General features: G+C 39.6%; 3 protein-coding genes across 3 annotated transcripts in view; 2 read left to right on the top strand and 1 right to left on the bottom strand.

Moving 5' to 3' along the window:
• nudcd1 (NudC domain containing 1) overlaps positions 1 to 4,371 on the bottom strand; it is a 41,800-nt gene extending 37,429 nt beyond the window's left edge. The window contains exons 1-3 of the mRNA XM_056298685.1: positions 4,186 to 4,371; positions 3,624 to 3,778; positions 1,659 to 1,844 (exon numbers count right to left, since the gene is read on the bottom strand). Coding sequence (XP_056154660.1) covers positions 1,659 to 1,844; positions 3,624 to 3,778; positions 4,186 to 4,300 — 456 coding nt within the window. The 5' untranslated portion in view covers positions 4,301 to 4,371. The remainder of the gene's footprint in view (positions 1 to 1,658; positions 1,845 to 3,623; positions 3,779 to 4,185) is intronic.
• A 280-nt stretch (positions 4,372 to 4,651) lies between these two features.
• LOC130128947 (transcription and mRNA export factor ENY2-2-like) lies at positions 4,652 to 5,731 on the top strand. Its single transcript, XM_056298724.1, has 5 exons — positions 4,652 to 4,698; positions 4,799 to 4,878; positions 4,999 to 5,069; positions 5,293 to 5,367; positions 5,473 to 5,731. Exons 2-5 carry the CDS (start codon positions 4,811 to 4,813, stop codon positions 5,547 to 5,549), a joined length of 291 nt encoding a protein of 96 aa, XP_056154699.1. The 5' UTR covers positions 4,652 to 4,698; positions 4,799 to 4,810; the 3' UTR covers positions 5,550 to 5,731.
• Positions 5,732 to 9,739: 4,008 nt separating this feature from the next.
• Positions 9,740 to 22,273, top strand: part of LOC130128375 (fibrocystin-L-like) — a 68,743-nt gene continuing 56,209 nt past the window's right edge. The window contains exons 1-13 of the mRNA XM_056297995.1: positions 9,740 to 9,828; positions 9,954 to 10,031; positions 11,466 to 11,610; positions 12,208 to 12,316; positions 12,529 to 12,586; positions 12,882 to 12,975; positions 13,845 to 13,898; positions 14,744 to 14,817; positions 14,926 to 14,968; positions 15,055 to 15,125; positions 15,275 to 15,385; positions 16,932 to 17,057; positions 20,702 to 20,967. Coding sequence (XP_056153970.1) covers positions 9,759 to 9,828; positions 9,954 to 10,031; positions 11,466 to 11,610; positions 12,208 to 12,316; positions 12,529 to 12,586; positions 12,882 to 12,975; positions 13,845 to 13,898; positions 14,744 to 14,817; positions 14,926 to 14,968; positions 15,055 to 15,125; positions 15,275 to 15,385; positions 16,932 to 17,057; positions 20,702 to 20,967 — 1,299 coding nt within the window. The 5' untranslated portion in view covers positions 9,740 to 9,758. The remainder of the gene's footprint in view (positions 9,829 to 9,953; positions 10,032 to 11,465; positions 11,611 to 12,207; positions 12,317 to 12,528; positions 12,587 to 12,881; positions 12,976 to 13,844; positions 13,899 to 14,743; positions 14,818 to 14,925; positions 14,969 to 15,054; positions 15,126 to 15,274; positions 15,386 to 16,931; positions 17,058 to 20,701; positions 20,968 to 22,273) is intronic.

Below are 22,273 nucleotides of genomic sequence, written 5' to 3'. Positions count from 1 at the left end.
TTACCAAGCACTGTTCTGCCAATGAAATTGACTATTGCAAACTGTTCTTCTCTCTCACGTCTTTTCTCTCTTGCTGAATGATGTCTTCTCCTTTCTCTTCCCCTGTGTATGTGAATGGTGTAGTTTCCTCTGTGAGCACGTGTAGTCTGTCCTCCTCCCAGGTCTCCATGGTGATGGTGGTCGCCACCTGGACAGTGCTTGGCATCCTCCTCATCACATTTTTCATATATCTTATAAATCCATATAATTTTGTTATCCTGTTTTAATGTTGTGTCCTTCTCTCACTCAAATGTGTGACTAATGTTTCATCTGGTCTCTTCTCCCATGTATGTGAATAGTGTGATGTGCGTCTCCCGTGTGTGCATGTGTAGTCTGTCCTCCTGTCAGGTCTACATGGTGATGGTGGCTGTGTGGCTCAGGTCCCAGGCTGTTCCGGTGGCATCTGGACACCGCTTGGCATCTGCCTCATCATATTCTTCATATATCTTATAATTCCATTATATTTCCATTATCCTCTTTTAACGTTATATTCTGTAAATTGTGTTCTATTCTGTAAACACAACATCCATTGCACAACTGACCATCTTGGGAGAGAGATCCCTCCTTTGTTGCTCTCCCTTAGGTTTCTTCCTATTTTTCTCCCCGTTAAAGGGTTCCTTTTAGGGAGTTGTTCCTTAACCGATGCAAGGATATAAGGACAGGATGTTCTATTGCTGTAAAGTTCACCGAGGCAAATTTGTGATATTGGGCTATACAAATAAAATTGACGACTTGACGGGTTGGTGCTGTTTTGGCAGCAAACATGGACAACCAACAGTATATTAGGCAGGTGATAATAATGTTTTGGCTCATCAGTGTATAGGCTATACATATTGCCTACCTACAAGGTTCCCGACTGTTGAAACACATCTGGTATGCCTACTTGGTTGGAAACGAGTTTCCAAGTAAGGGCTTTCTTCCCGGGGTCTCTATACAATTGTAAACTTGCGTTGTACAATTAAGGGAATTCAGAAACACGCAATATTAACTTTTCCTCCATTTTGCCTTCCGTGCCTGGCTGGTTGCCTCGTGTCCATTGGTCGTGTGAGTATTTGTTACAGTGCACTGTGCCCAAAGTTCAATCAAGTTGACCAGTTTCAACCAGGTTGAAAATTTAACCAAGTTAAACTTTGGGCATAGTGCGAGAGAGAGAGCGAGAGAGAGAGCGAGAGAGAGAGAGAGAGAGAGAGAGAGAGAGAGAGAGAGAGAGAGAGAGAGAGAGAGAGAGAGAGAGAGAGAGAGAGAGAGAGAGAGAGAGAGAGAGAGAGAGAGAGAGAGAGAGAGAGAGAGAGAGAGAGAGAGAGAGAGAGAGAGAGAGAGAGAGAGAGAGAGAGAGAGAGAGAATTTCATTGTCAAACATGTACTGCAGACTGTTCAGAATCATTTAGCAGTTTTCTACACCAGCCAAGGAACAGAATAGAAAAGGACATCTGAACAATACCAAGTCATGTGCCAGTGCGTGGCTGGTAGAGCGGGCATCCAAACTGTGTTTTTCATCCCTCTTAAGAAATTCTAATTTCTAGAGGGCAACATAAGACTACAACAAACTTCAGCCACGCAGTGCTGGAAATAGGACACAAGCAGAAGCTGGAGAAGTAAGCTATAGTTGCCATTCTTACTTCCCACTTGATATGGGAGCCCTCCCCTCGCTTGCTGGTGCGGAGGAGGAAGAGTCTGCCGAAGCCATCGGAGAAGGCTGCCCAGGTAGCTGAGGTAAAGCTGAGAGAGGCACACAGACGATCCTCACACTGGCTGGCATCAGGGTTCATACGGTAGACTTCTTTAGGCTTCCCCAGGGCTGTGTCCTGGATTCAAACAACATAGTAATAGTATTAAACACAAAAGATTTATTTTTTCCAAAATAGAAATATAATACACATAGCCTTCAGTGGAAAAAAGCCCCAGATTTGTCTCAAAGGTGAATGCATTACTACTCCTCTACTAGCTATTTTGAAGTCAAGAGAACTGTTGTAAAATAACAGGATTAATATAGAAACTGGTAACATCATCCCTCCAACATGTCACGTCAACCCATTTTCAGATGGTTGTGCTTTTATAGAGTTCATCAAATATCTCCAAGAAGAGTAATTAAAAATGTAAGGACACATTTATATTATCTAGCATTTTTCTAACAAAGTCCACTCATAACATATCACAACATGAAACAGGGTCATTGTAATATTGTCAGCCTTTGAACTATGAAAGAAAGAGAAGGTGAATGCTTATGTGTGTAACTGGTCTTCAGATTAAATAATAAAAAAAAAGGCAGCCACTGACATCTTCGATGGAAAGTCAAATTGAAAACGCCAACTCACATACTGCACTTATTTGCCCCACCCACAAAAAACACCACAGGAACTAGACTCTCATCTGCGAAACAGCGATTGAGACCAAGACTTGTCCATCAAAAGAGAAAGAAAAAATGTTATCATTTCTCTTCTAGACTCCCACATGACTTGACTTTTTGCAAGATTTGCATTCACCACTTCTCTCAGAACGTTATTAGTCATCGAGAGATACAATACTACAAGAACATCAATTACTTATGTAGCAGAGAAACTAGGATTCAAAAGGACTGGGCAGCAACTGCCCTCTTGTTGCCATGGAGCTTGACAATGTTGATTATGGCAGTGCATAATGTGTGATGCACCTTTGAGATAATTTTCTCCAGTATCTGTACTGTTAATGCCCCAAACTGACTGTGAATTGGCCTGTGTACAATGGCTTGCACCACTTTTGATTCAAATGTACACAAAAGACTTGCCAGGGGCGGTAATGATCATGTGATCATTATAATTAGAATTTTTAACAACAGCTGTTCATAAAGAGTCCGTCAATGATGCCATTGAAAGCAAAGAACACTGTCTGTTAAGATTATAGTCTGATGACTATCATTCAGCCCAGTTCAGGCAGAAAATGGCCATGCAGCACCAATTTTCCCTTATCATAATCATTGTTGTCTCTGCATCTTAGACGTGAAAGCTGAGAAGGTCGCCGTCTTTCTTTTGCCCCTCATGTTGGTGTCTTTGCATTGTGTGACAGAATCAGAACATTAGCATTTATCAGTTCTTTAATCAACACTGTGTTCACATACAGACTCCCTTAAGCTGTTTAAAAAAATACTATTTTTGAGTTTGAGCTTCAGCCAATTTATGTAATGGATTAAACGGTGGACTTTAGGCAGTGTTAAATTCCCTATTAGTGAGGCTGTAGTTTCATTTCTCTCTCCGTGTTTCAACATCCTGACCAGAAAACAAGTTTGATAGCTTGATGTTAATGTGTCATGCTGAAATACCCTGTGTTTAGAAGTTAAACATTTGGTTCACTTTCCATTAAGATTACCAGTCAAGATGCAACCAATGCTGTTGGATGCTGCTAACACACCAGCGGGCGCCACCCACTGGTGTGTTAGAAGTTCTAAAAAGCTTCAACGACTCATATGACTCGCATCATATTTAGAAACACAATATTCATCCAGTACTGTAAAATTACTATACAGGAATGTGGCTTGGGGATCCTGGTGTAGGAAGACATCGATGACATATATTGACATTTGAGATGATTCTTTTAGATCCCACACTTACCAAAGTGACCGTCAGACTGAGAATCCGTCCTTTGCAATCTACAAAGAAAACACTGTCCTCGTACCAGGGATCTAAGTGCAGGTAATTGTACATGCCAAAAGCACGCACATGGTCCAGGGTGTACTGACTGTCCTTCAGCTTTACTTCTTCCACAGCTATAGGAAGGATGCAAAACCTTAAGATATGCTATCAAAACAAAGCGTTGTATATTTCACTTTTTGCAACCAAGTTTTATCAACAGTACTGTTAAAACGCAGAACGTCAAAATGCGCCGTGTTCATATTATAATGTAAAACCGTATCATATTTCTACTCATTGTCTTTTAATCAGTTCTGAATTTATCTGGGAACTGAAGACCGCGGTAGCAACACCAACAGTTTGCAAATATATATAGCAAACTAAAATATGTAGCTCAAAAATAGCCACTATCACCATTAAGCTAACTTGTTGGTTGGCGTAGGGGGACCGTTGTGTTATAAGAAATATATTGGTAGATATTTTGGACTAATATAAGAATGCGCAAGGAGGCAAGCAAGCTAACTGTATCTTTATAGCGTCTCACCAGCGTCCAGTTCAACGGTGTAAATTGGTATGGGGTCCAGAGATAATCTGTAACTTTCAAAATTGGGATCCAAAAGCTCTCTCTTAACCTTTAAGGAATAATTTGATGCGGCCATGTCTTGACAAGTGTACCGGTCTTATTCACGATTGGAAAAAAAACGGCAAAGCTCATGCGTGCGCCACATAAACTTCCTGTTTGTAGCGCCCGGAGATTTTTTAAGACGGACACACAGGCTCACACAGGCTTAAATGGATTATGGGAAAGGGAGTTCTTGATTTATTCGTACTAATATATTTCATGTATATAGTTAGACGTAGAGATTCTTTTCGATTTTCAAGCAACATTATGTCGCCATATACATTCTGGGGCAGATTTAGGTTTTTTTCGATGGCATTATGGTCGATGGATAACAAATTCAAAGCTGCGAAATCGGAACTACATAGCTTTCGTGTACTACTACGGTATAGTTGTAAAGAGGGACAGTGTGCTCCCCGGTTGATCTATCTCCGAAAGGTAGATTTATAAAATAAACCCATTGCTGTCTCTTGCCCTTTAATTACAAATATACCAGTTCAAACCAGCGTTGTTCTCTTTTATTATTATTTTGTTTCAGATAGCCTAGAATATGAGCAAAGATTCCCAAATGAGGGCTGCAATAAACCAGAAGTTGATAGAAATGGGAGAACGGGAGCGGTAAGCAATCCTTTCTGTGATTAATGGCCAGTAGTAGTGATTAATCTGACTTAGACAACACTCATTTGTGAGACGAAAATTTAATATGTACGTAAACTGAGTTTACATGGTTGTCCTTAGGTTGAAAGAATTGCTCAGAGCAAAACTGGTGGAATGCGGGTGGAAGGATCAGCTGAAAGCACACTGCAAAGGTACAGTATAGTAAGAGTGCTAAAATCATTTTAAAATGGTGCATTTGAGAGAATGTCAGAGAGTGAGGGAAGCAGAATGCAATGCATTCATTAAGACAATTATGAATGGGAGCCTGCCAATTTATATTTTATGAAAGAACACAGTGTCCTTTTTATTCATTTGTTTTCACTCAAAGAAAATATCTTACAATTATTTAAAGAAAAGAATGTATGTTCTCTTCAGATGTGATTAGAGAAAAGGGGCTGGAGCACGTCACAGTGGAAGACCTCGTCACAGAAGTAACACCAAAGGGCAGAGGTATTGTTCAGTGGGCAAAGCGAAAGTGAAATGACGTCAGATGGTGTCTGCTTGTGTCAATGTTTCGTAACTTTAATTCCCCTCCCCCACCCCCTTTCATTTCAGCACTCGTACCAGATAGCGTGAAGAAAGAACTCTTACAAAGAATCAGAGCATTTCTAGCTCAACACGCAACCTTGTGAATGAGACTCAACCTGTCTAGGCATTTTTTACTCACTGTACACCCACAGTTAAAATCAAATACAAGTGTTTGTCCTCATCATGAGCAATACTGAAGTGTCGTTTTTTTAATCATGTGTTTTGATATTGATTTAGTTTTATTGTTATGTGACAATTTTGGAAATAATAAAGTCATGGGTATTTTTGGTCATTGAGATTCCTGTCTTTTTTTTCTTTTACAGAAAGGCTAATGATAATAATAGTAGTAATAATTACCTGAGGATAATGTTGTTGGTGATGAGTGAGTGACATTCTTCAGAGCAGAAAACGCCAGCTTTACACAGAGGCAGGTTATCTTTTTTTTCCACAATATTTTTATCAGTGATTGGCATAATGAATTACTTGAGCTAAAAATAAGCATAAACAAACCAAAATATGACAGAAATGCCATTGTCTTACAATGACATCATAACAAGGAGTGCTGGTTTGCTCTTCTGGGGATTATGTAAAAAAGTGCAGTGGAGTTTCTTTAATTAAATGCTTTTGACGTTATCTCATCCTTGCAGTATTTATTTTCTGTCCTGGTGATGTCTCTAGCTAGTTTTTCTTTAATATACAGAGTCTAAACACTATAGAAAATGTCCAGGAATGTGTCTTAATGACATTAGCACAGCGGTATAGAATGAAATGTTTGTACCTTTTTCCTTTGAATGCTTCAGCGAAATTGAGAATTCAGTGTCTTCAAATCCTCTTTTTTCTTTTAGATTTAATTTATTCAATGCTGTGTTCAATATTTGTTCACAATTTATCATGTGTCACAGCCCAAAACCTTTGAACAATACGTCTTCTCCTATTCTTATTATGTACCTTGTAATCTTTTGGAGAACAGTCAAGTCAAACTTTATTTATACGAGACATTTCATACACAAGGCAACACAATGTGCTTTACATAAAGTGACAATACAATCGCAACACACTCATAAAAATGCCAGTGTAGAAAATAAATATGCTTTTCAACAGGTATTAGTGCAGTTATACAGGAATCGGAGCATAAGTTGCAAAAATCAAAATAAACAAAACACACACACACACACACACACACACACACACACACACACACACACACACACACACACACAAGAATTTAGCCATAGGCTGTTGTCAAAAAAGAGAAAAGTACATTACATAAATTTGTAGTTCTTAAGCAACCACTCATACTGTATTGACATTAGCGTGGGCGAGTGAGGAGCAGGAAGCGTGTGTGTGTGTGTGCGCGCGCGCGCACGTACAAGCAGCGGGGGGGGCATGCTAAATTTGCCAAGATACCAGAACTGATGTAACTATTCCTTGCACAATTCAGGAATAGCTGACAAATACGTATGTCTAACATTTCTCAATTCTAAGCCTCACTAAGCTGCAATTACTTGTATCTATTGAATGATTTCTTCATAGCTTGTTCACCTTGATGTACAAAGTCAATTTGAAGCACAGCATCATCGCTCTGAAATGATTATTTCTGAAGTCCCTGGCACTGCTGATGCCAGCTCGATTATGCCAAAAATGTATCCCTAACGTGTGATGTATAACTTCCTTGCCCCAGACTTCCTGAACATGGATATCTACGCTAATGTCTGCCCCCTTATATTCTTATATGGTATTATGTAAGGACAAATGTGGGTATCTGTCATTTCATGTGATTAGAGTGACAAGCAATTGTGGCAAGTAGCACAAGGCCATATAACCAGGACAGAACATTAGTAGAAGATAAACTTGTTTATGCCCAAAAGTAGGACAAGTGACATTACATCATGGAAGTGTAACCATTATTATTCAGAAAACAGTAGCAGCATTAGTAGTAGCATATCAAGACAACCATTAGACTGTCAAAGGGGGATGACTAAAGACATCCTAACGTCATCCTTGTGTTGATAGAGAGGCTCCTGCTCCACCAACATGTCCTGAGCAACAAGGACCCTGATTAAAAGCAGGACATTGACTGACACTAGATTTGTAAATGGTATAAAGACAGGGAGGCTTTTGTTAGATTTTCAGTCACTCTGCAGACCTGACTCAGACTCTGTTGATACATCAATAAAAGTCTTATTTTGGAGGATCCTCATCTCACTGACTTTTTCTTTGCAATTTCTCTGTATCGCTGGTCACCACACTTACCAGTTACTGGATTTTAAACCTGTTTCATTTATCAAAGGTGCTACCCTGCTTGAATCCTGACCTCCAGTGTTCAACAATGTAAGTAACAGAAATAAATCAAAGCACTCAAGACAAACAAATTGAAATAGAGAGGCAGCAAATATGCATTACACTTGTCATCCTCCTCCGTGTTCAAACACCCTTCGTAGAAACAGTTTTCTGCTATCACTGAATCGTTTGTTGAGGATCATGAGTGTGAGTCAAATCATGTGGCGTTGAGTGCCCAACGACAAAGAAATCAACTCAGCTGGCCCGGCCTGTGTGTTTTTGACTGCAGAAATCTGGGGAGTAAGCGGCCATGAGTTTATTTTATTTCAATCATTAACATTCAGAAACCTCTGCTGATGTTCATATCACAGCCAAACTATAACACATATCTCTTTGTCGAGCGCCTCTTCTTTCCATGGCATGTGGCCAGGTTAGGATGGTACCTCCCTGCCAGCCACAAAGGCAGACCCAGACCTCCTCCCCCTCCACTTGTGTGTCATCCGTTTTAAGTATTTGTCCCCACCCTTTACTTATGTCCATGCCAAAATCTGTAACTTTATCATATTGAATGAAATATGTTTTAACAGTATGTTAAGATGTACCTTACACAAACTTACATCAAAAGTATGTAAACAGAGGTAAAGACACGACAAGAAAAACTATATATACTATATCTATATATTTGGGCAGGAGTAACATTATCCTAGAAAGTGCACATAGTCACATCAGTTTAAGAGGTACTTTAAAGCGACCCACAGATGATCACCAGCAAAATGCCCATGTGCTATTTATTCATTTATCTATCTTATTTTTTTAACTTCACATTAAAAAAAAAACTAGACATCTGTGCCGTATCTGGCTGAGAGCAAAGAGCAAATCAGTGATCATGAATCTCTGATGGATTCCCATTGTCGTTCCTTCATAGCATATCAGACACATTAACATTCCTTAACAGTTGGGTAAAAGGGCCCCAAACCCTATCAAAAGTTTCGCTTTTACTTTTCGGTATATAAGTTGTCTTCTCCATAGCATGAAAGTTACTCATTTTCCCAAGCCATAAATCTAAGTCTAAATCTATTGGCCAACCTGTGGTCTCTGAATATTCTTGGCAATCCAACCCTTCGCTTGGAATAAACATATCCATAAGAATTTGTTGCATGAAATCCTTGTTGGTCGGGAATTGTTTTTTCTTCATACCGTTCCATAGCTTATGGGAAAATAACCAGGGGGCTGACACATGTTAGCATACTGCAGTATGCTGGGTGCTTTGGATTACTAGCCCAGGCATGTATTGTGCAGCACAACTTGCATTGAATTTGAACTATACAGTACAGTGGGAATTGAGTTTGAAATGTAGAGTAGTTGAATTAATTTAACAGTAGGTCAGAAGAGGTAGGAAAAAATAAGTGTATACTTCCTCCTACTCCTCGTCCAACATATAACAAATAATCTGATGCATACGGGAGTTGTTCGCTGAGTTTGATGTGTGGAATTGTTGATCACTTCAGCTTTTTGGCAATGCTTTATCTGTGTTTTATATCCTGCTTATTTACATGTTTGAAGTAAGTCATCATCATCATAAAACATACTTTCTTTTTCCTGTTTGAATATCTGACTGATGGGCCGGGGGTCATCGTGACGTCATTGACAATAATGACTAGTTGTCCATGGGATGATCTCAAGTCTCCCCTCCCATTTCCAGTGGCACATGCTATAAAATGCCCTGACGCTGCCTTGTAGGCTATTCACAGCTTGTACTATCCTTGCCAGGACGCCAGTATCTAAAGGTATTGAGGTCTAAAGACGAGTCTTATTTGTGCTTGTCTGTTTATTGAATATTTTCTTGTTTTCAATAGTTTGTATCATTTCAACACCAGTTACCATATACCTGGTGGCTGCTGATTAGGATGCGTTTATCTTAACATGTCAAATATACTACATAATTAGATGGATAATTAGATGAAAGGTTTGCTTTGTTTAACGATAGATATGCTTTATTATACTTTGCAGTATATAACGGAAGCATTACGAGGATGAGGCGCACTTGGTGGCGTCCGCACCTGCCCATCGCTCTCCTCCTCCTCGGTCTCTGGTGTTGTAGTTGTAAGTAGTGGGGAAAAACTGTCATAAATGTTTTGTAGATACCCGAATCCTGTTTCTTGTAATCGCCAAATTAATCTAAAACCAAAAATAAAAATAAAAAAGGACACGTGTGTATTTTTTTTCAGATGCTCAAATAATTCAGAGAGTTTATCCAAGACGTGGGAGCGCGAGTGGAGCGACACGACTCACAATTACAGGACAGGGTGAGAATGATGACGAATCTGTCTATGGGATTTAAAAGTTATGGCGGACGAAGATGTGTAGAGCATAGACTGTGTATAGACTGTATGAAATATAGAGGGAAAGAATCCGAAATCGGCATGTACAGTTGACAAAACGTTATTCTTTCCTCTTTTAATAAACTTGAAGAAATCATTTCCAAGGCACAAATTTGAAAGCAAAACGCTACAAAAATTTCGCATCAACACATTCGTGACTCGGCAGGTTCAGACGGACACATGCTTTTTCAAGTTTTTATCTTTAATCTAGCTTGTTTTGATCGCCCGGGTAAATTACAAGCCGAACAAATTGTTTTAAGATTAAAACCTTATTGAAGAGTTTTTTCCAAGTTGAATTATTTTATCATATTAGAGAAAAAAAAATCCGACGGGAGTCATACCGTTTTGTAGGATCGCGGTAGATAGTCGCGGGGATGCTGGAGCCTATGCCAGCAGTCACTGGCCAGCAGGCGGGGAGACACCCTGGACCGGCCGCCAGGCCATCACTCACACACACTCACACACACACACACACACGTTTCACTATCCTTATGAGGACCCCTCATTGACTACATTCATTTCCTAGCCCTTAACCCTAACCTTAACCACGCAAACTACATGCCTAACCCTAACCCTACCCTTAACCTAACCCTAATTCTAACCTTAACCCTAAAACCAAGTCCTAACCCTAAAATAGACCCTTTTACTTGTGAGGACCTCTAAAATGTCCACACAAGGTAGGTGGTTTCTGGTTTTTCTATCCTAATGAGGACATTTGGTCCACATTAGGATAGCTAAACATGCACACACACACACACACACACACACACACACACACACACACACACACACACACACACACACACACACACACACACACACACACACACACACTACCTATTCCTATCCCCCGCGCGGTTTGGATAATGGATGGATGGAGTTAGATAGTCTGGTCGAAACTCTTTCTAACTAGGTTAGTGTCCGTTTGAATCGTTGACTCGAAATCCCATAGTTATTATTCTACAGCAATTCATTCCAGCACGCATAGAGGAAGATTTTGCAAATATTATGAATGTGAAATATTAAGTGACTATATCGATACTATATGAGCATAAAGTATGAAATATGTGTACAAAATACATGAACAATAATGTAACGTGCATGGATAAGTAGACACGTTGGCCGCTGGCTGACGGGTCTGACCCTTTAGTCGAGCGGTTAGCGATGTCTCCTGCGGTGCGGGCGATACGGGTGCGCGTCTCGGCTGAGGCAGTTCCTGTGGTTGCCCCCCCCCCTCCCCCCGAATTCGCTACAATATGCTCAAAATCTACAGAAAAGTGACACAATGAACGACATGTAAATATAACAGTAAAATGAAAGAAGTAGTAAGTGACTATATATGTTGTATGCATTTCACAGGTTTTGCCCAGGAGAGACAATTCCAGCTAAATCCAAAAGATGACACGTTCGGTAACCGAGTGACTCTGGTGTCGAACACCCTGTCCATCCCTTGTGATGTGGAAAGAGACTCCACACATGGCAACCAGATCATGTGTTATACAAGGCAATTGGAAATGTTTTCATGTTTCTGAGGCTCTCAGTTCAAATTGAGCCTTTTTTAAACCAATACTTCACCAGATTGCCGTAATTGGTGGCCATAATTGTTTTTAATTATGTGTTGTGAATTAAGAAGTTGTTTCGGTACTAATTCACAATAAGATTACCTTACATTTTTTTACAAATTATTTATAATTAGGTTATTAATTAGGTTGTAAACATTTTATAAATCATTAATAATAATTATAAACTACTTATAGCACAGTTTTCAATACACCATGCAGTCTCACTATTTGGCAAGATCAAGTTACTGCTGCACTTTTTATCTAACCTGTTAAATCTCAGATCTTGCTAGTTGCCAGCTAAGTAACCAATGAGATCTAAGGCTTAACAGTAAAGATGTATGTAATGTGTTATAACAGCTTATTTATTATTTATAAAGTGTTTGCAACCTAATTAATAAATTAATTATAAACACAGACAGTTTTATGGTAAATTGGTACCATAGTTTCTAATTAAAGGTGGGTATGCCATCTTGGAATTGAACTGTCATTTGGGTTTTTGTAAACATAATTCATGTTTTTATTTTTGACATCAATCACAGACCCATGCCAAATGATCGATATGTGGTCCATGTCAGTGTGGATGGAGTCCCTATCCCTGACAAAAACATATGCCGTGGCGTACACAAACCGTACCACTGCAGTATCTATGTAAGTTTTGTTTTGTTTTTCTTTGTTTTTTTGTACATGAAAACATACCATAGGAACAAATGTAACACAAAATCTATAACTTGTGTTTATCAGTGAATTTGACATGGTTTCAGGTCAAGCAATCAACTGATTAGTGTGTGCTGTCATCTAGGTTCTATGTTGTGAGATGCTTTATAAAGCTGTTTTGACATTTGTGATGCTGCTTTTCTCAGTCTGTCTGGTATCGCACTCCCACCATCCGATCCCTGAATCCAGTCACTGGACCGCCAGGTACAGACCTTATTTAATAATAAACAATTTACCAATAGAAGCTGGTGACTCAAAAAGATAGGAAGGACGGGACTCAGTAAAATGAGGGACAGGGCTCGTAGAATAGTGAAATAAACATTTGGCCCTGAAAAAGAGCGACTGCTGTATTCACAACCAAAGAACCTCTTTTTCAAGTATATTTTCCAAGATTATCGGGGTTATTACTCCTTCTGTTACTTAAACTAGCCTCCAGGGGTGCAGCTTATGAAATACTTGTTACTATGAATTTTGAATATAACCACCATATTAAAAACAGGCACCGTGGTGACTCTCCAAGGAAGGATCTTCAGTGATGTGTATGGAAGCAACACTGCCAAAAGCTCAAATGGTCTCAATGTCAGATTTCTGAGGTAAGGGGAAAAAAAAACGTTGGATGAAAAAAATAGACCAGACAACTTAGAAAGTCATTCAGTCATGCGCCCTCTTAATATCATATTTGCCTTTTGGGTGAAAAAACAATCCTCCAATGGAATGAAATTTCAATCATTTTTGGTTTCACTTATCTTGAATATCTATGAACAACAGAAAATAAAAGAACAAAAACATTATATGTGTTATAGACAATACTGTAAACACTGAAGATGCAAACGTGTGAACTGGGGATAAAAACAAAGCCATCTCATCAAGAAAATTCTTGAAACAATCTTTTCTGGTGGGAAACCATTGAAAGGATCTCAACCCTCTGTATGTATCTTAGAAGAAAATTATACTTATACTAATTATAAGAATCAGTACCGTGTTAAAAAAGTTTGCAAGGATTTTTTTTTGGTATTATTTTAAAATTTCGACATGCAGATGGGTGCTGAGTTTGATTAGGACATGCAAATTAATATATATATAATCAGGATCAGAATACTTTATTCATCCCCAAGGGGACATTGGGTCCTATTACAGACACTCACGCTCTAGTAAAAAAAAAAAACGAAAAACTAACAAGACACAAGATAACAAGAAAATAGAAACAAATAGAAACAAGAAAAACAGAAACAAATAGAAATAAAAGAAAATAATGCATAGAAATAAGAAAAAAAATATCACCCTATCTATATTGCACTACCGCAGCATGAAAAAAACAGCACAAACAAACACCCGACAGGGTAAAACAAGTCGAAGGGCCAGTCCAACGGCCTTTAACTCAGTGTGTCTGACACTCTGAGGGAGGAGTTGTAAAGTTTGATAATGAAATTGTTTAATTTATGCACTGCCTTGTGTTTTGCAGAGCCTACATGGGCGGAATGCCCTGTGAACTCCTGAAGCCGAACTCGGATGAACTGTAAGTACATGTGTACATGTAAAGTTCACATAAAATCATTATTTATCCCATTATAATTACCAAGGGGGTGGCACGGTGGCACAGTGGTTAGTTAGAACAGTCGCCTCACAGCAAGAAGGTCCTGGGTTCAAGGTCCTGGTAGTCCAACCTTGGGGGTCGTCCTGGGTAGTCCTCTGTGGAGTTTGCATGTTCTCCCCGTGTCTGTGTGGGTTTCCTCTGGGTGCTCCCATTTCCTCCCACAGACATGTAGGTCAGGTAAATCGATTATACTAAATTGTCCCTAGGTGTGAATGTGTGTGTGTGTGTGTCAGCCCTCTGATGGACTGACAGCCTGTACAGGGTGTCTCCCAACCTGCCACCAATGACTGCTGGGCTCCAGCATCCCCATGACCCCGGTTGGGATAAGCGGCTTGGATAATGGATGGATGGATGGATGGATGGATGGATGGATGGATGGATAATTACCAAGGTCAACAAGTATTTAGATATCTATTTTGGTAGGGCTGGCACAGAGTCAAGTCAGTAGAAGTTTCCAGTACATACTGACACACATTGAACAAGGACAAGGGGATGTTACATGCAGGGTAAAATAACCCTGCAGTAAGTACTATGGACAGGCCTTGTATTAATCTGTGTAGGTTTTCACATTCACTTGTGCATTTACTAAGCAAGGCATATATCATGCATTCAACTGGGGGGAGGTTTTGTAAGGGATCCGCAGTGCATTGAGGCAGCATGAGAAGGTCATAATGGAAAAAAAATGAGATGTACATAGTAAACTTTACCATTGGAGGATTATTGTTATAATTTGTACAGTATTTTCAGTCTCTCAAATCTGTTCAAAGGTATGGCCTGACGCTGAACTCCGAACGCTCTCACTGGGGACACATGAGCTGCAAAATGGCTGGGACATACGTCGGTAAGCCTATTTGGTTTATTTCTAATGCCACGATAAATGATAAAAGAAATTCGCTTAGGCAGGCATGTATGAATTATTTGTTAATACAATATCTTTTGTTGACATCAGGGCATCATAACTTGAGTTACATTCTGGATGGTGAATTTGGAAGGTAAAGGCCAAAAAAAAAACCCCCATCTACTGTGAAGTTCAGTTCTGATACTCTTATCCATCTAACAATTTGTCCTAATTTTTCAGGAGTGCACCAGACAAAGCACTATACAGGGTAACAGCTTCAAACAAGCTCGCCATGTTTCAAACCTTTGCAGGTATGACAGAAACACAAACAACGTTAAAGTCTTCCATTCACAAGAAATCTGGGCCACATTCAGTTTTATCTGCAGCATTCACTCTTATTGCAGTGACATTAAATGTTGGGTTTTGTTTTTTGTTTTTTGTTTTTTTTTTTTTAATTCAGAAGTCACAGGAGTCACTCCATCAGATGGTAGCGTGCTAGGTGGAACCATGCTAACCATCCATGGACGCTACTTTGATGAAACAGATCAGCCGGCCCGTGTCCTTGTAGGAGGTAAAAATCATTGGGGGAGAAGGAACCCGCCCCTCATCTGACCGCTGGTAACCTGCAGTATAACCGTGTCTGTTAAAATAAGCTACTTTTGCCGACCAACACGGGGATCGGCGGTTCGAATCCCTGGGTTACCTCTGGCTTGGTTGGGCATCCCTGCAAACACAATTGGATATGTCTGTGGGTGGGAAGCCGAATGTGGGTATGTGTCCTGATCGCTGCACTAGCACCTCCTCTGGTCAGTCGGGACGCCTGTTCGTGGGGGAGGGGGAACTTGGGGGAATAGCATGATCCTCCTACGTGCTACGTCCCCCTGGTGAAACTCCTCACTGTCAGGTGAAAAGAAGCGGCTGGTGACTCCACATGTATTGGAGGAAGCATGTGGTAGTCTGCAGCCCTCCCTGGATCGGCGGAGGGGGTGGAGTAGCAACCGGGACGGCTCAGAGGAGTAGGGTAATTGGCCGTATGCAATTTGGGAGATAAGGGGGGGGGGAACCCCCCCCATAAAAAAGCTACTCTACCAGGTCTTTTAACAGATGCCATCCATCATTTGGGGTTACTATCCCACTAATTTGACTGTTAAAACTGTGAAAGAGGCTACTACATATTGGAGTCCACCCATTACTATTTACAGTCAATAACAAAGACACTGTCAGTCTTGCAATGGCATAACTATGAGGTAGTGGTAACAAGCATTCTACAGCATCCATTAGGGATCCTTGTTACTACCTCATAGTTATACCATTGCTGTTAACAAGTCATCCCAAGATATTCTATGTGAATATTACACTGCCCTGGTCTGGTTATTTGATCAGTGTTTTGTAAAACAAAATAGATCCATGCTCCTTGCAACAGCCGACATTATTATTTCTATGACTGCAAGGACTGATGATTTTGCTGACATTACTGACATAAAAGATGATGCAGTGATAACCATGTATTGATGCATGCTCAATAATCCAGGTAAGAAAATAAAAGACGGTTGAATCAATTCTGTCAATAAATGTTGTATCCAGATGATTCAGCCTTCTTTGAGTGATAACCATAGATAACCAGAAGGTCTCTAGTCATGCAGTGTTGATAATCCAGTTTCCACAACGCAGAATGCGTGCATAGTTTCAAACCCAACCAGAAAAACAACCAAGAACAATGGCAAAAACAACGGCCGATTGTGCAGACGACAGGCTCTTCAGAAAGCATAGAAACACAGCAGACTATAACACACTAACTGGTTTTCAACAGCCATCTTTTACAAACGTAGGTGAGTCATTTGAGATGATTTAAAGGTTCACGTTTTGCAACACTAAGTACTGGTCTTGACTGACTGAACCTCAATGATTCATCATGAGTGGTACATGCTTCCGCTCAAACGGAGCCTCTATCCATTAATTATGAGGTATTACTGTACAGCTTCTTTTCTCCATTGTACTGTGATGCACCTTTGCGTCCATTTAATTTGAACCTCAGGGAGTGTTGAAAAGTAGTGATTTAGGGGTTTTCACAATGAGCAAAGAGATGCTAACATTTGATTATCGCTGATTTTCTACAGGCAGGCCTTGTGAAATCCGGAGCGTGTCTGACGACAGAATTACATGCAAAACGCCAGAACGACCGATGAGCAACATGACAGGCTACCCGGGTGAGAGCACCCCTCCTCCTCCCTCCGTCTATCGGTGTGATGCAACACACAATTGTTCCCGTCTGTCTCACTGCTTTGTTTCATGCTATCTTGTTATGCGAGAAAAAAACAAAAAACAAAACAGTCCCACGTCTCAAAGCGTGACAACGTGATGTGTGGAGGAATTTAAGTCGTCTGTCTTGACTTCACAAAGTGCTTCTGAACAGACCACACGCACTTGTTCCATCAGTTGCTATCAAAGTTCATCAGCGGCCGTGCCCTGATATGGTACTTTGATGCCCTGTCAATCAGAATAAGATCAAATGCCCTGCAACTATGATAAGATTGCTTATTTTGCACATGTCATGGAAAAGACGGCCTTATCATAGCGGCTGTCGATGACGCGTCTTGCTGTGAGATTGACTGAATTCGCTGAACCGTCTCCATCAGGAACTTTTGCATTGAATCTACCCAAAGGAATTAAAACTCATTTGCTTTGTGTTTGTCATGCTCAGTGTATCTCACAATTATAGGCACTGAGTGATTGTCACATGCTTTCCTTTCATGTGCTTGTTATATAAGATGATGATCGAGATACGTAACACAGAACTTTGGTCAGTAGTAGACGATATTCATATTTTGCTGATTCGATCCTAATACACAAGGATTTGTATCATCACAAACTTCGTGTAAGTTGATCAAAAACAGTTACTTTGTATAATTTTCCATCAGCAGGCTACATTTTTGATTTAATGTGCAATGTTTATATATATACTATATATATAGATATAGATATATATACACTACCGTTCAAAAGTTTGGGATCACATTGAAATGTCCATATTTTTGAAGGAAAAGCACTGTACTTTTCAATGAAGATAACTTTAAACTAGTCTTAACTTTAAAGAAATACACTCTATACATTGCTAATGTGGTAAATGACTATTCTAGCTGCAAATGTCTGGTTTTTGGTGCAATATCTACATAGGTGTATAGAGGCCCATTTCAAGCAACTATCACTCCAGTGTTCTAATGGTACAATGTGTTTGCTCATTGGCTCAGAAGGCTAATTGATGATTAGAAAACCCTTGTGCAATCATGTTCACACATCTGAAAACAGTTTAGCTTGTTACAGAAGCTACAAAACTGACCTTCCTTTGAGCAGATTGAGTTTCTGGAGCATCACATTTGTGGGGTCAATTAAACGCTCAAAATGGCCAGAAAAAGAGAACTTTCATCTGAAACTCGACAGTCTATTCTTGTTCTTAGAAATGAAGGCTATTCCATGCGAGAAATTGCTAAGAAATTGAAGATTTCCTACACCGGTGTGTACTACTCCCTTCAGAGGACAGCACAAACAGGCTCTAACCAGAGTAGAAAAAGAAGTGGGAGGCCGCGTTGCACAACTGAGCAAGAAGATAAGTACATTAGAGTCTCTAGTTTGAGAAACAGACGCCTCACAGGTCCCCAACTGGCATCTTCATTAAATAGTACCCGCAAAACACCAGTGTCAACATCTACAGTGAAGAGGTGGCTGCGGGATTCTGGGCTTCAGGGCAGAGTGGCAAAGAAAAAGCCATATCTGAGACTGACCAATAAAAGAAAAAGATGAAGATGGGCAAAAGAACACAGACATTGGACAGAGGAAGACTGGAAAAAAGTGTTGTGGACGGATGAATCCAAGTTTGAGGTGTTTGGATCACAAAGAAGAACGTTTGTGAGACGCAGAACAAATGAAAAGATGCTGGAAGAATGCCTGACGCCATCTGTTAAGCATGGTGGAGGTAATGTGATGGTCTGGGGTTGCTTTGGTGCTGGTAAGGCGGGAGATTTGTACAGGGTAAAAGGGATTCTGAATAAGGAAGGCTATCACTCCATTTTGCAACGCCATGCCATACCCAGTGGACAGCGCTTGATTGGAGCCAATTTCATCCTACAACAGGACAATGACCCTAAACACACCTCCAAATTGTGCAAGAACTATTTAGAGCAGAAGCAGGCAGCTGGTATTCTATCGGTAATGGAGTGGCCAGCGCAGTCACCAGATCTGAACCCCATTGAGCTGTTGTGGGAGCAGCTTGACCGTATGGTACGCAAGAAGTGCCCATCCAACCAATCCAACTTGTGGGAGCTGCTTCTGGAAGCGTGGGGTGCAATTTCTCCAGATTACCTCAACAAATTAACAGCTAGAATGCCAAAGGTCTGCAATGCTGTAATTGCTGCAAATGGAGGATTCTTTGACGAAAGCAAAGTTTGATGTAAAAAAAATCTTATTTCAAATACAAATCATTATTTCTAACCTTGTCAATGTCTTGACTCTATTTTCTATTCATTTCACAACATATGGTGGTGAATAAGTGTGACTTTTCATGGAAAACACAAAATTGTTTGGGTGATCCCAAACTTTTGAACGGTAGTATATATATATATATATATATATATATATATATATATATATATATATATAGATAGATATATAGATATATAGAAATAGATATCAACACAGATATTCCAGTCCTTGTTAGTTGAGCACTCACAACACCATTGATGGTTTCGGGAAAAAAACACTATATATATATATATATAGATAGATAGATAGATAGATAGATAGATAGATAGATATTGATATATATATCAATACAGATGCAGGGGGGAAAGTTTTAATACATAGCAGTACAAGCTTGTTTCGTGCGTCACGCACTCATCAGCTGCTAATGTTATCAGCTGCTATATATATATATATATATATATATATATATATATATATATATATATATATGTGTATATATGTATATATATATGTATATATATATTGCTTTGTGTTTGTCACAAAGCAACTCACCTCTTCAAGAACTACTACCCTGTTACTTGCTCTTAGCACTTATTGTATTCACTCATTTAAAAAAAAAATCTTTCTTGTGCTTTTACTTTAACACTGGTTTTGCTCTTAGATGCTTGTTTAGAGAGCAGATGCACTTATGACCTCTGATGACTTGTAGTTTTCCTGATTTCCTACGTTAAATGCTCTTATTGTAAGTTGCTTTGGATAAAAGCGTTGGCTAAATGACTGTAATGTAATGTAATTTTATGATTGCTTATGGCATGAAACAGGCTTGTATACTGTCTCATAAAGAATTTACTTGACTCAATATATATATAAAACTTCGTTAAAAGAAACACTCAATGGTAGGGAAAGTGCTCAACAAATGAGCAATATAATCCAGTTAATCAAGTAAATTCTTTAGCTTTATTGACAGCTGATGATTGCTTATAGTGTGAAACAGGCTTGTACTGTCTCATAAAGAGTTTACTTGACTCACTGCATTATTTTGCTCTTTATTTGTTGAGCACTTTCCCTACCATTGAGTGTTTCTTTAACAAAGTTATATATATGTATATATGTATATGTATATATGTATATGTGTATATGTGTATGTATATATATATATATATATATATATATATATATATATAAACTGAACAGGAATAATGACAGCAATATCCTTCAAAAGTCAAACTATACTATAACTAAATGGAATTGGTCCCTGGGTACTGCACAGCAGCTGCCCACTGCTCTTAGCTACACAGCTAGGATGGGTTAAATACAGAGTATGGTTTCCCCACAGGGATCAATAATGTATATCAAAGTAAAAAAAAAAATACCTGATACCTTCACTTAAATGTCACTTCTTTGTCTGCAGGCGGCAGAGGCTTAAAGATGCATATTTGGAACGAGTCAAACCCCCGTTCGCTGAATGAAATAACAAGCTACAACGAAAGCAAAGCCGGGCACTGGTCAGAATGGGTCGACACCATGCCCCGTGTCTTCTCAGTCTCCCTCAACATGTTTGTTACAAGAGCGAAAGGCTTCTTCGTCCCTCCAACAACTGACAACTACGCTTTTAACCTCCACTGTGATGACCGGTGTGAGCTCCTCCTCAGCAACAGCAGCAGACCTGAGGATAAGGTATAGCTGGACATCATTATCACTGATGACAAGCCTGAATTTAGTCTAGTTCTTTATAGCTTGTCTAGGTATTTTATTTATATTCCATATAGTTTTTGCTTTATTTTCTTGCTATTGTGTGTATTTTTGATACTGTGTGCCTTTGGATAATGCGAGCTGTAATGACACTTTAATTTCCCTCAGAATCAATAAAGTATCCATCTATCTATCTATCTATCTATCTATCTATCTATCTATCTATCTATCTATCTATCTATCTATCTATCTATCTATCTATCTATCTATCTATCTATCTATCTATCTATCTATCTATCTATCTATCTATCTATCTATCTATCTATCTATCTATCTATCTATCTATCTATCTACCTCTCAGATTGAATTAGAAAGGTACATATCATAGACAGAAGTAAAATGATAATAAATAGAAATATATTATGTTGCAAAAATAGATATATAAGAAAAGTTAAAATAGGAAACAACAGAAAAAAATTACCTAGTGACTGTTGTTGTTCAGTGTGTGGTGGAGAGTCTATTGCACAATGAGCTACCATTTCAAACAAGTAAACATTACTCCTCCAATAAGCTTTTAGACAGCTGAATTAACGTAAATTAGAAAGTAGTGCAACAATTGCATCAACCTTTTCCAGCCATGCATTTAGTAATTGGGTTAAAATATAAATTCAAACACATGAACCCAATTTGCATGTTAATTGTAATGTACTAGTGGTATACAGATTTGATGGCAAGCTATTGGTGACTGAATGTTAATGAAAAAGTGGTTTGACGTTTTATTTCCATAGACATGTCCTGCTTTAAAGCTAAAAGGTTTCAAATGTTCCTTCAAATGTGAAATGAGAGAAACAGTGTCACCCCCTTTATATTTCTTTGCCGCTTTGGCATTTAATTTCTAAATTAATTGAAAATGCAATGCCAGGGCGTCCGGGTAGCATAGCGGTCTATTCCGTTGCCTACCAACACAGGAGTTGCCGGTTCGAATCCCTGTGTTACCTCCGGCTTGGTCGGGCGTCCCTACAGACGCCCGACCAAGCCGACCGACCACATCACATCACAATTGGCAGTGCCTGTGGGGGGGGAAGCCAGATGTGGGTATGTGTCCTGGTCGCTGCACTAGTGCCTCCTCTGGCCAGTCGGGGTGCCTGTTCAGGAGGGAGGGAGAACTGGGGCAAATAGTGTGATCCTCCCACGCGCTACATCCCCTTGGTGAAACTCCTCACTGTCAGGTGAAAAGAAGCGGCTGGCAACTCCACGTGTATTGGAGGAGGCATGTGGTAGTCTGCAGCCC

The sequence above is a fragment of the Lampris incognitus genome, chromosome 18 (assembly GCF_029633865.1).
Source record: "Lampris incognitus isolate fLamInc1 chromosome 18, fLamInc1.hap2, whole genome shotgun sequence".
In the NCBI taxonomy this organism is placed as follows: Eukaryota; Metazoa; Chordata; class Actinopteri; order Lampriformes; family Lampridae; genus Lampris; species Lampris incognitus.
This window is presented reverse-complemented; position numbering and strand designations above follow the sequence as displayed.